Here is an 18,823-nt window from a genome sequence, read left to right on the forward strand (position 1 = left end):
TTAGCCTTAGAAACTGCTCAAAACTTGAAAAAGTTTTGAGATTTACATTCAACTCCCCTTCTGTAAATCTCATTGTTAGTCCACTGGGAATAACGTAGCTACTTCTTGTAAAAGCTGAAAATAGCTTTTTCCAAAAGTATGGGGACATGCTTTTGCTAACATCAGCTTTTAGACTAAAAGCGCTTTTCCAGACACTAGTTTTTATAATTTACCAAACACCTTTTTGACAGATTTTCAGTAAAAAGTTGTTTGCAACAACAATACCAAACGGGGCATGAGTACCGAGCGCGTGATACCTTTCACTTGATGTTTATCACATACAATATTTTAATTTTTAAATATTTGTGCTTGCAAAGAGAATAAGAAAAGATTAAGATTATTTTATTTTATTAACTATAAATTAGTTTTTTTCATAAGAAAATTTATTAAAAATTTTTAAAATAGTAGATTTAGGGTAGAGGAAAATATTTGGTATTTGACCCGGTGAAACCTCTGTTTAGTAGTTAATTTTTAGAAATAGCGATTTGTTATAGGAAACTGATTTTGAAAAAATTATTTGGAAGAAGTTTTTTCAATTGTATACAAAAAATCCTTTGTTAATATATACAAAAGTCTAAATGAAACATTTATTTACCAAGCTAATTGTCATTTCCATAGGGTGTCAAAACTAGTCACTAAATCAATTAGCCAACTTAATTTGATACAAATTACCGTTAATTGTCAAACATGACATTTGTATTTCGATTAAGATCAGATATAACGGTACTAATTATAAGGTATCGTATTTCAATTAAAATTAGATATAGCAGTACTAATTATAAAATATCTTGAGTTTGAACGGGTGAATTTTTGTCCGACTAAGATCGCGCAATGTTTTGCATGACAAATTATGAAAAATTAGACGGAAAAACAATATTCTTGCATAAGGATTTTAAGAATGTATCCTACAGGCTACAGGTGATAAAATATTCCAATATTTTTAAACATGTTCCTTAGTCATTGTTTTGAATAAAAAAATACCAAGACCTGCATTCTAAAAAGATTAGCAGGGACGGCATCATTGTTAGATTTTATTAAAAAGACTTTGAAAAAGTCTTCAAAGATGGTAGCAAAAGTAAAGACCAACTGGTGGATTAGTCTTGTCCACACAGAAACTAGTTACAAAACTAATCTAAACAAATAAGACTACTGAAAACAGCTTTGTAACACAATCTATCTGAATGTAGCAAAAAAACACAATCTATCTGCAAGAAGAATAACTGATTGATATACCAGACAACTCACATAACAAGCACTTAGACAACTCATTAAGAACAATAGCTAAGCAGACTACATTAAAAAACATCCCAAACAACTTGACACATACATTACAAAGATTTGCTGTAATGCCAGCCAAATAGATCTTATTATGATTCTAATTAACCATAAGTTTTACAGCAAAGGATCTATAGTACTATAAATACTGTAAAGCAAATGCACAAAAATTATTACAAGATAATTGAATTCATTACATTACTTTGAGATCACTTCCTATGGAAACTGTGTTGTAGTGATCTTGGGGAACCTTCAAAGAGATCCATGAGGTGATTCTCGAGATCGTCAGCTGTGTACTTAATGTGCTTGTCACTTATGTGGTTTGTGTGTCTTCCTACAAAAGTACGGTAAGCCTGAATCACCTTGAGAGATGTTGAGATTCGAAGATCATCGCGTAGCTGAATATCGGGGATTGTCCATCCAGTTTGATTCTTGTACACGTCCTCAAACGCAAGATAAAAGCTCTGCAGCCTTTCCTTCAGAAGAGTTTTCGAAATGGAATTTGAACCAGAATTATAGAGACCCTCGTCCTTGAGTAAGGAGAGAATAGAACTCCATGTAGCTCGCTCATAATCCATTGCATGGTGTTGGAATTTCCAGTTATGCTTGCGTATCCAATCATCCCCTAAAATTGTTCTTAGCTCGGAGTTTCTAGCCTTTTCAGCCATGTAATGTATATTATTCATCAAGAACAGGCACCCCAGGGAACTGTCCTTGTACAATTTGGATTTGTCAATGAGATTGCGTTCCAAGATTGAAGTAAGGGATCTGAAGTGTACGGAAATTGGAGAAAGATAGTGTGGGGAGTTTACGCTATTATCCTCTTCGGTAGCTTGATTCGAGTCTGGAGAAGATGAAGCGGGGTCGTCCGTGTCATTGTCCCTGAGGAGAGAACTAAGATAATTACTATAATCTGTCAGTGTCCTTAAGTAATTCATCACATATCTCGTGAGATGATGAATCCCGCCACCAGCAAATGCGCTAGTTGACACATTTGATGCCACAGCACTCTTGAAATCAAGAAAAGTGGCCTTTGCACAATCTCCCAACCTCTTGAGAACATCCTGGCACTCACTTTTGATATTTATTCCAGTTTCATCACTGTATAAAGTATCAATATCTGGAATAAGGTCTGCTAGAACTTCATACATGTCAAGAATCCGATGTAACTTTTCCGGTTGATGAGGACTTACAGCAATAGCTTCAGCAAAATTTAGAAGCTGCATCATAGAGGCTTTTGATGACTCTGCAAAACATATAGCACTAACTGATTCGAGCTCCCCAAATACCTGATCCACTAGCCATTTTTCACTAGCAAGGTAGACCCTCACGAATATCTTTATAGCTCGAATCCATCTCCTAATTTTGGAGTTCAAAGTTCCCCATTCCATCCTCAAGATATCATCAATACTAGATTTCTCTACTTCAAGAATAAAGAGGCAGTCATCCAAAGCATCTTTCCGGACACTGATAAATGCCTGTGAGCACTCCCGACCATATTTTGAATCAAACATTAAATTCACAATGCATCTAAGATCAGGAATAACATCTCGATGGATCAAGTCAATAGTGTATTCTTCTGCACCTCTACTGACACTGTCTCTCTGAAGGCCATCATCAACAGAATCTTCTCCAAATGAGACAATCGAGCCATCATCCAAAGTATCTTCCTCACTTGAACGAAATGACATGTGTTCGGGCTCAAAAGGCTGCCTATTCTGAACAAGTATGTGCTTAAGTTCCTCCTCAAGTCTAGTCATAGCTGTCTGAAGAACTACATGAGCCTTCCTCGCAAGTGCATTCTCTTCACTATCTTTATTCAAACTCAAACTCTCCAAACTTTCAGCCAACCTACGTGCCTCATCCACAGCCCTCACATAATCATTAGCCTCATCAGGTCCACAATCCCATATCATCAACTGCTCACCATCTACCTCCCAATTCATAACTTTGTCATGAATCAAATTAATCCGCTTTTCAATATCACTCAATTCCTCTTCTTTATTTTCCGGAGCTCTCGAGATGCTAGACAACTGAGTTCCAAGCTCAACCAAGAGCTTCCTAGCATCATCTGTCAAGTTCTTATTTGTCTCCAAGGCCATAACAATATGCTGCGCCGCAGCAATCAAATTCTCATCTCCCTCTAAAGATGCAACCACAGATCTATTCTCCTCCATATCATAAACAATTCACAACCCACAAGTAGGTTTCAATCACACCCCAACTCAAGAATCAAAGAACTTCACAACAAGTTTTAATCTTTCAAACCCCAAGTCCAAAATTAACACAAAAATGCTAAACCCACCAAGAAAAAACAACTAATCAAGCAAATTCAATCAAAAAAAGTTCAATAAAAAAAATTTAAAAATTAGGCTTATGTCACAAAACCCAAGATTCTTGGAGGGTGTTCAAGTAAAACACCCAATAATAGACAAGGAGAACTGAATGAACAAATCACAAAACTAGCATAAAAACTGACTTAAAAGATACTAAAAACCAGTTGAATAGAAGCACAGATTGATAGAAATACCCAATAAAGTTAAGATCTTTACAGGTAAAAACATACAAGAACAAGAAAAAGAAGAAGAAAATAGAAAAACAAACTGACCCTTTTGAAGATTATGATCTATGAGAGGATTTGACCATTTTTAGCTTGGAGTTTTCTCACAGACCAGATTTCTGCAACTTTTTGGAGTCTTGTTGATATTTATTGTACTCGCAAATATATTTGTAGAATATAATACTAGTAGTAGTAGTAGATGCCTCAATGTTTACAGAATGATACTATTTTCCAAAAATAATCCGATTTTATAGATTAATCGTTAAAAGGTACTTTTCGAAATATAACCCGATTTTATTGATTAATTAATCATTAAAAAGTATTTTTCTCTGGTTTAATTTTAGAATCTCGCTATTCATTTCATTTTACGTCAAGTTTGATAAAATAAATATTATTATTTATCTTTAAATATATTCGCCATTTATCCTATTAATTACTCTAAATTATATTTATTAAATATATCCACTAATTATCCGGTTAATTACTCTAAATTATCGTTATCAGGGTAATTTTGACTCCCATATTTCATAACAGAGAATAAAAGTAATAGTAATATGAAAAGAAAAATGCTAGAGGTACAAAATAAATTATTAAAATAGTTGTAAATATCACATGTCACGTGTTTGTTTGCTAAATATAAAAAGAATCTTACATTTACATTAATAGCACCAATTAAATTATTTTATTATGCCATATCACATATGTCATGTTATTTCGTGATAATTTTGTAATTTTTTTCGTGCCTTTAGCATTACCCGTACGAAAAATATAGTACATGAAATGGCACTTGAGCTCTGATTGACTATCCAAAGAGTCTTGTTTGTGGAAAGACAGCATTGAAGAAAGAAAAAACTGGACACTTGTGTTAAACAAGAAATGAATATAAAATCAAATAAATGGGTGTCAGTACACTTAAAATATGATATAATAAAGAGAGAGAGAGAGAGGAATTATTGGGTGACTTCATGTGTTGTACGTATGGTGCACCCTACCTGTAGATGGCTTAGCTAGATGCCGCCACTGCTTAGAAAGAAATGTTTGGTCATTTGTTTGACCAAGTGTTGTGTTTGACTTTGACAAGTTCTAGATATTCTCCTTGACCTTTCTTCTCCTCTTTCCGTCAATGTTTGTTAGTTATGTGGATTCTATTGAGATATATAAATGAATCTGTCAAAATTGAAATTTTATTTCAAATTTGGATTGAAAACTTATCACAAGTAACACTCACAAGTAACACAGTTCATATTTAAAGTTGCACCGCAAAGTTTTTATAATTAAAATGAGTCGTAACAAGTATATGGATATTTTATAAACCTAATGTGAATACCAAACCTAAAAATGGATAATCCATTAGATCAAATTAAAGTTAAAAATTATGACCTTATTTGTTTCGTCAATTATGTGATTACATAGGAATTTTAATTTTCCCGTCACTAAGTTACAATTACAAATTTCTAGGTAATTAAAAAACATGTGTTTGGTTTATTATTATGCAACTATAAGTTACGTAGTTAAATTTGGTAAGTAATTAATGTTTTTATATTTGATATTTATATAATTTGTGGTGATCATGGTGGACCGTGATAACAAAATTCCAATATTTTGTGGTAACTACAAAAACCTTGGAACTAGTTCCCTTGCCTAGTCTAAAATTCATCAAACCAAACACTGCAACTCTTTTTGGTTCCAAGAAATTTCAAGTTACGTAGTTAGATTACGTCAAAACAAACGATGATACCTTAAGAGATGGTTATCCAACAATTTATAATATATAGATTTATATTAAAAACTTACCATTAGTAACAGAATTTATATTTAAAGTTGTATTGCAAAATTTCTAAAATTAAAATGGGTCATAATAAGTATATGGATATTTTAAACCTAACATGGATACCAAACCTAAAAATGGATAATCCATGGGTCAAAGTAAAGTTAAAAATTATATATGAACCAAAATATGGATACCGATCCGACAATTTATAATATATATGCTAGTAATACATTTTAGTTTAGGGTTTGTCTAGTACACATAAACCACTAAATTTTATGAATTTGCAGTGTTTTTATTAGTGGAATTGGTGTGAATGCTCAACATTTATAGCTAAAAGACCGATCAAAATTTAACACATAACTTCTTATTGTATCAGAAAAAATATGTTTAATTTAATATATATATATATATATATATGTGTGTGTGCAAATGATTAAATACAAACTAAAATTAAAATAAAAACTGCAAACCTAATCTGCACCATTGATCTGTTAAGAGCCCTCTTTAATCACAACCGTTTATTTCAATAAAAATAAAAATAAAAAAAGACATTGATCTCAGCATTAACTCTGTCATAACAGTATTTTTCTCCTCTTTCTTCTTTCTCTCTCTTCTGTAAATTTCTCTCAGTTTATACTCTGTATCTATCGATTTCTCTATCTCTAGATACCCCCCCCCCCTCTCTCGCTCTCGTTTATAAGCTCCATAGCGAAGTATGTATTTTTGAAGATGATTATATCAAATTTGACCAAAATCAGTGATAACCAAGGTATTATGTATCATTTTATGTTAGTCTCTTTGTTGAATTGTTAAATTTGTGATCTAATCATGTTGTTTTTTAGATTTTTCCATTGTTTTATCATCACATATCGATTAACGAAGTTCTTTGTAATTTTTATAGTTATATTAGTAATTAATGTTAGCTAATCAACTGCGCAAACATTGATTTTTTAGTTTATATTTTGTAATATACTGTAAATTCTAATTAGGTGTTGAATTTTATAAAATCAAAGTTGAGCTACGTGTATATGTTAACTTTATTGATTATGCTCGTTAACTGATTTTTGCTATTGTTATATTAATTCATGAGATTAATCTGTTGAACAAAAACTGATTACTCATATTTTGATCTAAGTGTACATGTTAATTTAGTTTTTAAAAGTACTTTTATTAGTCATGATAGGTTGGTACTAATCATGATAATATTTTAATTTCCAGGTTAAGTTGTAGTGATGGTTCTCAGATTAATTGTAGTAGTGTTGTTAGTAGTGTAGGAGGATCAGTAGATAGTGAATGTTCAGTTACAGATTACATAGTGTCTCCTGGTGGTAGGAAGTATTATAAACCAAGTTGTGTTGGTGATATCAGCGTCCCATTCGAAATTCAAGTTTTTGTTAGTTTGGATAAAGGATATAGATTTTACAAAGAATATGCTTATCTTGGTGGTTTTGGTGATCGCAAGGGAACAAAAAAGAAAGATAAAGATGATGTTAAGACTATACTTCTTAAAAATTATGTTTGTAGTTGTGAAGGATTTAATGATTTTTACGATTTCAGAAAATATGTTAAGAGACAGCGGACTATTTCTCAAAGGTGTGGTTGCAAAGCCAAAATTGTCCTGAAGTTTATGGGTGAAGATAAATATTTTATTCAAACTTTTGTTGAAGTCTATAACCATCCTTTGGCTACTGAATATGGTCGACAATTTTTGAGGTCTAATAGAGAGATGAATATTAGTTTGAGAAATATTGTTTTTGATGCTTCGAAAGTGAATATCGGTCCTAGCAAAATTTTTGGCTTCGCGAAGGAACAAGCAGGTGGTTATGCCAATGTAGGTGTTTCTTTACCTGATTTTAGAAAATTTAATCGCTATTTGAAATCATTTGTCAGAGAAAGGGATGGGCAGATGATTATTGATAAGTTTAAGGTCATTCAAGAAACATCCGAATCTTTTTATTTTGATTACGGCGTTGATTCTGGTGGGCACTTGACCAAGATTTTCTGAGCCGATGCAATCGGTCGACGGAATTTCGAACTATATGGTGATGCAGTATCGTTTGATGCGACTTTTGATACAAACAAGTATAAAAATTGTACTTTTAATTCATTTTTAAAAGAAAAGTAAACAACTCATATATATTTAGTGATTTCTGTTAGTGATGTTTAATGATTATGTTGGTAAAATTTTACTAATTTTTATTTCTCAGGTACAATATGATCTTTGCCCCTTTCACTGGTGTGGATAAACACGACAAGTGTGTTAATTTTGACGCTTTCCTTTTATCACATGAAAGTATTGTTGATTACATTTGGGCTTTTAGTAATCTTAAAAAAGCTATGGAAGAAATGCAGTTGTCATTGTGACTGATCAGTGTCCTGCTATGAAGGTCGCTATTCGTAATGCATTTTCTGCCGAAAATGGCTTGCTTGCCATTAAGCATCGTCTCTACATGTGGCACATTATGCAAAAATTTTCTATTAAGGTATAGTATATGAAAATTTATTTTTTTGCTCTATATAATTGTTCATTTTTTGAAAATATTTTCTAGTTGCTGATTATAATAATCAATGGTTGATTATTCTCTTGTTATATCATAATTTGCAAAATATATTACATGTGAATGTCCTGTTAACATAATTCTAACTAAATATAGTATTATTTATAATTAGGAAGTAGCTTAAACATGTTGATGTTTGTTAAAAAAATATTATTATAATCGTTAAAATTTGTCCCTGCAATCCTTTTGAAAATAAAATTTGTTTGTCATACTCTATTTGAAGTCGTGCTAAATAATAACAGTTATAATCTTATATTTTGTTTTTGTCTAAATTTTGCAGCTAGGTAATCGTTTGTGCAAAGAGACCGATTTTATGGAGAAAATGAAGGCTTATATATGGTCATCGGTTTTAGAGATTGATAAGTTTGAGATTGGGTGGAAAGAAGTCATAAAGGAGTTTAAATTGGAAGATAATAACTGGCTTTTAGATATGTATTGCATGAGATCTTCTTGGATTCGAGCGTGGTTTAGAGACGCGCCTATGCTTGGTCTAATGAGAACAACTTCAAGATCAGAGAGTGATTTTTTTTAGGCAGTTCCATAGGCAAGGAGATACATTGTGTGAATTTTGGTTGCGTTTTCAAAATGCAATGGAAAGGCAAAGGAACGAAACTGCAAGGCTCGATCATGAGTCAAAAACAAGTATTCCGGAGACTTTATCTAGATGGTTTATTGAAGATGATGCGGCAAGTTTATTCACTCGTGCAATTTTTTATAAAGTTCAAGAAGAAATAATTTGTTCTTGTTTTGACATGCAAATAAAGCGAATGAGTGAGGAAATTGAAGGGGTTACGCATATGGAAATCAGGGATGTCAAAGTTAAAGATAAACTATTCAAGATGATCTTTTTTAATGCATATTATTGATTATTTGAGTTAATGTATGTGATTGATTTTATAAACTTATAGTTTTTTTAATTGGATAATTAAAATTAGTTCTTAATATTTGGATCATGAAATCAAGGCTAACTAATTTACTTGTAATAATTATTCCACTATTCTAGTATAAAGCATATTACAACTCCTTAGAAGTTTTATTACTGATTCCTTTAATTAATTTTTTTATTGCAGTTTTCAAATATTATAGTATCTTAGTTAATTTATTTATATATATATATTTTGTGCATGTGTTTGTTAGTAGAGATCATGATGTGTGTTCTTGGAAAAAATTTGTAATGTGTGGAATAGTTTGTAGACATGCATTTTGTGGTTTGAAGCAAATTGGAGTCACAAAATATCCCTTGAGCCTTGCTCTTAATCGATGGATGAAAGTTGATAATTCCAGGACTATCTCTAATTCCGTTTCAATAGAAAATGAGTAGACCAAGATGGAATAGGCGTCTTTGAAATTGACTCATATTTGGTATGATTTTCGTCAAGCTGTTAATAAGGCTGGAATGGTTTTTGAAAAGCTCGATTATGTGCACCAGACTATAAAACAGTTGAATAGTTACTTGGATGATCAAGGCAGTTGCGATGTTGAATTTACTAAGAGAGATCATATGGCTGCTATGGTTGGAGAACAACCTACTGAAGAAATTATTGTTCTCGTACCAAATGTATGCAAGAACAAAGGCAACTATTTTAAGAGACTAATTAGTTCAAGAGAGAAAGTTGTGATGAAATCCAAAAAACGAAGTCGGAAATGTACTCTATGTAAGGCATCTACTCATGATGCAAGGAGATGTCCTAAGAGGAAGAACATAGTTGCAGAATAAATTGATTCAAATGTTTTGAATCAATTTGTGCTTTTATGGAAAATTTCGTAATGCTTTCAACTTTTAAATTCTGTACAGCTATAGTACATTTTAATAACTCTGCTTACATATTGTGAATTTGTATTTGTCTTGTGCTTTAATTATCTTATGCTTTAATTGATATCTTGTACTGGTAGTAGTAGGAATTTTTCTGAAACATGATGTAGGTTGTAACACTAGTCGAGGGCCTCGACACTCGAAAGCTTCAACTACCTGTGTAGAAAGATCTCCTAGAAATGCCGGTCCAGTGATTTGTCCAACTAGTGTAAATTGATCAGAATCCTTTCACTGCTCATGAAAGTGATCACCTATTTTACATATATCATTTGAGTATTAATGAATTATCCTGATTACTGATTGCTTTGGATTATTTTACTGATTTTGTAACAATAAGAAATAGAAATTAAACACACTACAACTTTCGGGGAGTACTGCGTATTTATGATTAATTTACTGATTGCTCAAGTATGTAATACTGATTGATGAAATACAGTATTAGTAATTGATGAAATACATATTAGTAATTGATGAAATTACTTGTGTTATTAAACAAAGTTGTGTTTTTGTAACATCACATGTGCTTCATATGTATTAAGTGCTTGACTAACTGAAGTAAAGATTGCACCATCAACATTATCAATATTAAGAAAAAACCTAATAAATTTAAAAACTAATAAAGAGAACTAGTACAGATGAAATAGTCTCATCACAATTAATATTAGAATGTTATATCAACAGATGAAAAAGTCTCATCACAATCAATATTAGAATGTTATATCAATAGAGTATCAAACTTAAAATCATTTTGCTTCAACAAACTTTTTTGTCAAGTTTGCTTCAAAAGTCACCGTCTTTTTGTTAGACGCATTAAGGCCAACAACTTTAGTAGTAGCCACCTTCATCATAGTCTGCTCCGCAACATCCTTAAACAATCCTGATGCTTCAGACACAATGTCATTTCTCCTTTCATTGACAGTGGTACTCAATATAGCACAGTTGTATTTTGTTCGAAGCTTCAGAATTTGTTGTCCATTCTAAAATCAAAATGAATAATAAAATCATAATTTTATTCAAGAAAGTGAAGCAAAAAAAGTCACAGTTTGTTATTATTACTTACCACTTCAGCTTTTAGTTGGGTTTCCCAACTCTGTGTATGCCCCTTGTCTGTTTCCATATGCCCTGTCAGAAAAATTGCACAATCAACTGAATTTGATTCTGTTTGCCAAGGCATTCTCAGGTAAGATGGATTTAACTTTCGAATTTTCTGAGCTATATTTCCAAAGCCTTTGCATTGTAGATATTTGACAAAGTGAGAGTGCTGCAAAATATATGTAGAACTGATTAATTATGTACAATTAAAAAAAACCGAATATTCCAAATGTAATGAAAAATGCAAAGAACAGAGAATAACATCAACCCATTTTAATTACCAGACATTTGATATGTCAATTCAGTTACGGGAAATTTTATGATTACCAGACATTTGATATGTCAATTCAAATACCCCACAAACAATCTAAGTACATATTATGGATACTAACGTAGAAAGAATTGAATATAGACAATCATAAAATATATTATATCATGGATTTGGTTTAAATCTGAATGGCCGCCACAAAATTTGGATATGTAATCTACATTTAAACAGGTTGTACTCTACATAGAGAAAATCAAAAAAGTAAAGCAAGAATTTAAATGTGTATAATTTAATGATTTCGACATGCGATATTTTTTATCTATGTATATGAGAAAATCAAAAAAGTAAAGCAGTGATCTCGATTCATGGATAAAGGATTAATAATGTTCCCTTCTTTAGATAATATGAGTGATGTTGTAATCAGCTTCCCTATATATATGTAGTATAATTGACCTTCGTGATTATAACTTTTGCTTTGTAGATACTCAGACAAAACTAAGTGTGTGTCAAACCCTGTTTTTTAAATCAAATTACATTTCTTACTAACCAACGGCCTAAATTAGAATTAATTTAACAAGGATTTGCAGATTCTAAGAAAAGTATGATTAACAAGCAAGGTGATACTTATGAATCAATTATAGCTTCTCTTACTTCATCTAATCTTATCTAATTCTACTAGAGGAATAAATGTGCTAAATCAGGAAAGTCATACACTTATGAATCAATTATAGTTTCTCTTATTGGAAGAGAACTAATCAATAAAAATAGAGTAAATTGCACTTTGCACCCCTTGTTAGGTCCCAATATGTTTGTAGAAGGGGGGTTGAATACAAACTATACCGTTTAATTGAATTTAATGCGGAATAAAAAAGTGAAACAAAATTCAAGTTAAATAAAACTATTATTAAACTTGAAAGGTGTTATAACAACGGTATCGATTACAAGGGATTAATCTCAAATTAATTATCACAAATCTAGAATAAATTCGACATGAACTTTTTCTATTTTTGCAATAAAAAAGATCAAATGCTAGAAGCAATTTGAGATTAAGTTCTAGGGATTTTGATCCGCTAGATAGTTACACAAGAACAAGAGAATGATTTCTAGTGGTTTGAATTTAACTTTAATAACTAGAAATTGATAATCTTGAATTTAGCAGAGAGATGAAATGTTTTGGGCGGCTGCTTATGTTCTGTTCTTGAGTTGGTTGAATGTATTCTGTGATATGAATTGTCTGCTGCTCTTCTTGTCTTTTAAATGATTTGATCAACAGAACTTCATTGAACTGGCAAGATAATCTGATAGCTGGCATGACTTTCGGTGAGACAATCTTTTGAATTAACAAGACAATCGTTGAGACAATCACTTGAACTAGCAAGACAATCGGCATGACAATCTGTTGAACTAGCAAGACAATCCCATAGCTAGTAGAACTTTCGGTATGACAATCAATTTGAATTAGTATGACTTTCGGTATGACAATCTGATTGTCATACCAGTTCAATTGATTGTCATGCTGAATTAATATTGAATATAAATTTAAAATCAATTCTGAAAATTCATAATATTAATTCAGAATTAATTAATCAATTAATTCAATTAATTAATAAATTAATCTTTGCAGATATAATTTATTTTCTTAATTAAATTATATGACTTAATTAATTAATAGAGAATTAATACTACTCTTGAACAACAACCACTCTTCTGAAAATCTTCTGAAAATCACTGAAAATTATGAATCAATTCTACCACTTCAATGTTGACACTCGATGTACTGTCTGGTTCATGAGTGACTAACTTTCGTGACGTTTCTTCATGTCTTGACTTTGATAATCTTGATTTCCTTCAGATTAAATCCCTGTAACTATTTGATACCCTGACAAGATCTCTGTCATTTGATTAAATCCACAATCTTGATTTATATCACTGAGGCTTGATCAATTTCTTGAACTTCTTCCAGTGAAGTAATTCCTCAAGTCTGTAGTTGAACATTGTTTCTGAATCCTTTGACAGATGTTACTTTAAGAGATCTCTTTGATGGTAGATCCACTATTTACTTGTTACATTCTTATTTGAGTTGAGTTAAGTCCTCGAATAAATAAATAGGCTATGACATATGCCTTTCAATCTCCCCTATTTGTTTGTTAGACAATAACAACAAATACCTAGAGGATAACTCAACTAACAAATAAGAAAAAGATGTAAATAGAAATGCAAAGTAAATAGCAGAAAAGTTCTGGATTATATTTAACATTTTCCAGATTCCAAATAGATGTTCCTCTAGACTGAACATATATTCAAGTAGTTTCATCTTCATTTGTACAAGCACATTTCCTTTTGAGAAGCGCATATCTCTCTTGCTTCTCCCCCTATGAGAATCAACTGCTTAAAGGAGATCACCTTCGTTTACCACATCTCTCGTATAATAGGACCCGCAGATAAAAACCAATGGTACTCCTCTTTTGGAAAAACAGCTTCTTCCCTTATGAAAAATAGTGATGAACCAAACCACTTCTTCTGATTACTAGGAAATCACCTTGTGTTTACCACCTCTCCCGTACAATAGGATCCGTAAATACAAACAACAATGGTGTGGTGTAGTGTACATATGTAGGATCTTTTTCTTCCTCCCTGCTATTTCTCCCCCTTAGTTGAGAAATCCTCCAAACTATTACTTAAGCTTTTATCTCCCCCTTAGAGAAGGAATGTATGTCGTTGTCTGAAGGAGTTCTCATATTTCACTTGGTTGGAAAAGAAATAACAAGTAGTTTCTCTTTCTTCCTCACTGTGAGTGTGTGATTCTGTTTAGTGTACCTCACATGTGTTTCACTCTTCTCTCCACTCGTGATTACACTCATTCTCATAAGTGTATCACTCCTCTCATAGCTCCAAAATTCAGCTGTACCTGCAAGAAGAATCACCTTAGCCATCCTTAAGGAGGTCACAGGTGGTGCAATAAGAGTTCGCAAATCCCCATCTCTGTTAAACTCGCCAGATGAATCTGAGTCATAATCTACAAGTTGCTAGTTTCCCTTTTAGGGTTCCAGATTTGATATCTGGGAAGGTAAACAATGATCCAACGAATTTAGCATAAAGATCAAAGTTTCGTTCTAATGTCTGTGAAGACATTTCCTTGTGACTCATCAGGTAATATTTGAATCATTGTCAATAAGTTGCCGATCTGCGCCTATGTCAGATCCACTATCCGCAGATGCATCCAGGGGATTTATGCCTGGGGAGGTAGACACTGACCACTGACATATGGCTATTGGATCAGTATCCTCTCTTAACACCTGTAAAGGCAATTGGTCCATTAAAGAACCTTGAACAATCGAACTGACCTTAAAATGGTCGAAACTCTTGTTTCCGTCAACTCCTCCTTTGTGTGTGTAACCTTTCCTTGTGCATCACGAATTGTTTATGTTTGAGGTGGCGACACTACATCGGATACCCTAGCCGATAGGCAAATTTCAATAGACGCACCCTGTTGAGAGGATGAATCTAGTAACTATTTTTAGCCTTTTCAGCCATTACATCTTTTTGAGAAGATGTATGGGAGCTAGCAGTTGTCTCGGTTTAAATACTACTCATCTTTGTATGAGACAGAGCTGTTGGGTTGTCTTCAAAACCTTCCTTATGTGGTGCACTAAGGCACTATCTCCCTCACGCTCATTCATACTTCATTGTAGTGGTAAGAGAGTGTTGGTTGGTTCTGTTTCTTTGTTTGTCTTTACAGTCTGGGATAGAAGTTGTGGGTTTTCAACATCATGACTGTCAATGAAAGAAAGCCATTGGAGACTGAACCTGTATCACATAACATATAGAAATATAGAGATAAAATGTACTTAAGATCTATAATGAATGAAAATTTTACATTTAATCTTTTGAGAGAAATGTTGTACAATAGTGATTTCAAAAGATTTTAATGAAATAAGAAATCACTAATGTAGAGAGAAGTTTGATTTTCTCCTAAACCTGTTCGAGTGCACAAGTCTGTTTGTAGACCAACATATAACATTTTCAATGATAACATTTCCAGCTTGCAAACAGCCATATCCCGCAGTTAAACCTTTTTTGTTATCTCCAAAGGTAACCACTGGGCCAGCTAACTCAACCACATTTGATAGCAGGGCTCTATCTCCGGTCATATGTCTTGACGCACTACCGGTTCCACCTGTTTACTGCCCTGCACTACAAATGGATTAAACCTTCTTCGGAACCCAAACTTGGTTGGGTCCGGCATACTTGTAGAATTGGCCTTTATCAGGAAAAACAACATTCTTAACTTTTATATTCTCAACTTTCTTAATGACTGAACATTTGACCTTGTAAACAGCCTTAACAAATTTCTGTTTAGGCTTAGGCACAAATGTCTCCTTTCCAGCCTTAGAAGGACTAGCAGTCTTAGACCTATCATGCTTCCTATTATTCACATGCTGACGAGGAGTAGTCTTATTACTAGAAATATGCTTACCATTAAAATAAGCATACATCAAATTGAAAGCATAAGACATACAATTAGTAACACCACATACTTTATGAGAGGGATTAACAACAGGCAAAATATGCATGGTAGACATGGCATTTTTGTTATCCAACTCATGTGTGTCTGAGTTAGTCTCGGTTGCTTTCACAACTTTGACTGGAACTTTCGACACACTTGGCTTGGAAACAACCTTCTCATTAGCAAGATTTTTAGCACGTATTTCTTCTTGAATAATAAAGGAGGTCTCATCAAATGGTTCAGCAATTGATCCTTTATAGAGGGGTTTATCAACACCCTTAAGCACATGTGGTACTTCCCTACCTTTAGCACAGACATGAGGAGGGGAGTTTATGCCTAATTCTCCAATAGCGGCATTGTAATCAAAACATATTCTAGATGTTTGATTAACAGCTTGCTTACTGTAGAACTTTTTAGCCTTCGAATAAGAATTAAAGTAAGCTTTAACTTTAGTCTCAAGACCGGTTATCTTGTCTTTGAAAATAGTTTCGAGTTGTCTATAACAGTTAACTCTATTATCTAGAAAAGATACTTGTTCTTTTAACTTGTCTTGATTAATGTGCACAAGTCTTAATTCATTGACCTCTTTCTCAAGGTCTTTGATATGTTGACTTATGTTATTCCTAGAGGACTAACAATGAGATTTACAGAAGGGGGGTTGAATGTAAATCTCAAAACTTTTTCAGGTTTTGAGAAGTTTATTAAAGCAGTGTGTTCTAGATGAACAAGTGTATGAATTGCTTTGAGCTAATGCAGACAGATATATATTCAAACACAAAATGTAAAGAACACAACAAACTTTAAAAACTTTTCTGGTGGATTTGTTGTTCCACCAGAGATGGTATATTAGAAAATCTGTGTTCAACAATGTTGATCACAGCTGCATCCTAGTACAAACTAGATGAATTTTCTCTCAAGATATTTCTTAACAGCTCTGGAAAATCTCTCTCTAATTACTAGCTTCTTCTTGGTTTATATATTACCAAGTGTACAAGTGAAAAACAATATAAAATTACAATAGTAAAATAAGTTCTTCACTTGCTTCTTTTCCTGTTCAATCAAGTACTTTGTTGACTATTGCATCTTTGTACTAAAGAAGAACGGCTGCTTTTTCTGTTGATCCTGAAATTCGGCTACCACATCTCAGTTTTCTCTGACAACCCATGTGCCTCTGTTTGTAGGTACAACTACCACTTATCAACGGCTAATTAGCAGAACATCCGTTGAAGCTTTCATCCGTTGATGACTTCATCCGTTGAAGGATGTTATCCGTTGAAGCTTTCATCCGTTGATGCTCTCATCCGTTGAAGGATGTTATCCGTTGAAGCTTTTAGAGACATCCGTTGAAGCTTAGCTTCTCATCCATTGAAGGTCTTTAAGTCATCCGTTGATACCACTTCATTTATACAAATTACAAGGCATGAAATATTTACAATTGGCCTTCCTATCTGCATATCATCTAGTAGTCAACATGACTCATAGTTTCTCTCAACTTCTAAGAATTACATTTTAAATACAGAGACTGAAATATGCTACAATACTAGACTTATTTCTAAGTAAAGCTACACCATCAACGGATAGCCAAAGTGGTCTTATCCGTTGAGGCTACAGACACTAAATTTCTACTTAAGTGTTTTGTTAAACATATCATCAAACTAATGCACATATATTCCTAACAATCTCCCCCTATTTATGTCTATAAGAATTGTAGGCATAAATTCAGGGTTAACTTGATGATAACAAAACACTTAACAAATATTTGAATTGAAACTAAGTAGAAATATAAAAGTGCTGCAAAAGTGTATGTACTAGGAGGTAATTGAAGATTTACAGTATTTCCAAGGGTGCTCCTCTAGCCTGAGCAAATCATCATTTTCTTCTTTTGTTCCCTGGTTTTCTTTCCTAGCCCTTTGTCATTTCTCCTCAATTTGGAGTTGGAGTTGTCTGAAGAATTCAGCTTCATCTTCATCACTGATATCCAACTTAGATTGCATTTCCTTGAGAGTTTCATTGCTGGCAATCTTGAGTTGGTCTTCAAGTCTGAAAAAATCTTCTGACTCCTTTGTCATCTCTAAATTCCATCAACCAATGAGGTGATTTGTGAATTTTAGTTCCCCTTTCTTGTATGAGTAAGGTTCTGGGCAAAGCATTTGGTTCCCTCCAAGTCTTCCTTATGTTGGCAATCTTGTTGAGAATTTCAGTCTTGGCTGTTCTGGTAAAGCCAGAATCCTTTTTGATGGCTGAAAAGACTCTGATCAAGGTAGAGTAGCCTTCATTTAGAATCCTGTAGAGAGGCCATGTTCTTTCCCCAGCTCCCTTATATCTGAACACCAATCTCTCTGGTAGCTGTCTGTAGGCAGCTATTCCCCTTACTTCCTCCAGCTCATCCAGATAGAGATTAATGTCTGAAGCTTCTTTATGTCACAGATGTGAACATAATCATCTTTAAAAATGGGTGGCTTAGGGTTAGGTTTTTGTTTTTGAGTGAATTTCTTAGAGGTTAGGGGAGGTGTAGATTTAGATTTTCTTTTCTGTTTCTTTGGTAGTGGTAGAGTGGTTAAAAAGGTAGGCAATGTGATGTTGTCCCAATCAATAGGTTCCTCTTTTGGAATGATTGGTTCACCATGGATATTTATAGAGGGATCAGCAACAAAAGGTTCAGGTATGGAAGGTAGTGGTTTAGATATAGATTTGGTATCTTCAGGGTTATCTTCACTCCTTCTGTGGTGCCTTGGCCTTTCTTCTGTTTCCCTTCTGCCATTCCTCTCTTTCCTCCATATTTTCACCAAATATGCTCCCAAGAACCTCATCTAAGTTAGCAATCTTTTCTTCACCTCTGACTTCAATTCCTTTCATTCTTCAACTTGGCTTGACTTTAGCTGTTTTTCAAGCTTTGCTTGTGCTCTTTGTCAGCCTTGAGTTTTACAGCTTCTTTCTTCA

At 33.2% G+C, this 18,823-nt stretch overlaps 2 protein-coding genes across 2 annotated transcripts; one reads left to right on the top strand and one right to left on the bottom strand.

Moving 5' to 3' along the window:
- Window positions 1–1,367: 1,367 nt before the first annotated feature.
- On the bottom strand, window positions 1,368–4,034 carry LOC141661865 (exocyst complex component EXO70E2-like). Its single transcript, XM_074468876.1, has one exon. It carries the CDS (start codon window positions 3,489–3,491, stop codon window positions 1,524–1,526), a length of 1,968 nt encoding a protein of 655 aa, XP_074324977.1. The 5' UTR covers window positions 3,492–4,034; the 3' UTR covers window positions 1,368–1,523.
- A 1,688-nt stretch (window positions 4,035–5,722) lies between these two features.
- Window positions 5,723–8,735, top strand: LOC141725008 (protein FAR1-RELATED SEQUENCE 1-like). Its single transcript, XM_074527360.1, has 5 exons — window positions 5,723–5,736; window positions 6,864–7,572; window positions 7,853–7,881; window positions 7,981–8,128; window positions 8,484–8,735. The coding sequence occupies exons 1-5, from the start codon at window positions 5,723–5,725 to the stop codon at window positions 8,733–8,735; spliced, it is 1,152 nt and encodes a 383-aa protein (XP_074383461.1).
- The last annotated feature ends 10,088 nt before the right edge of the window (window positions 8,736–18,823 follow it).

The sequence above is a fragment of the Apium graveolens genome, chromosome 5 (assembly GCF_009905375.1).
Source record: "Apium graveolens cultivar Ventura chromosome 5, ASM990537v1, whole genome shotgun sequence".
NCBI lineage: Eukaryota > Viridiplantae > Streptophyta > Magnoliopsida > Apiales > Apiaceae > Apium > Apium graveolens.

Excerpts from the sequence above, each read along its gene's own strand:
- LOC141661865 (XM_074468876.1), bottom strand. The coding sequence starts at position 3,491 with ATGGAGGAGAATAGATCTGTGGTTGCATCTTTAGAGGGAGATGAGAAT.
- LOC141725008 (XM_074527360.1), top strand. Across the intron at positions 7,882-7,980 it reads GATCTTTGCCCCTTTCACTG|CTATGGAAGAAATGCAGTTG; the intron begins GTGTGGATAAAC and ends ATCTTAAAAAAG. Across the intron at positions 8,129-8,483 it reads TGCAAAAATTTTCTATTAAG|CTAGGTAATCGTTTGTGCAA; the intron begins GTATAGTATATG and ends TAAATTTTGCAG.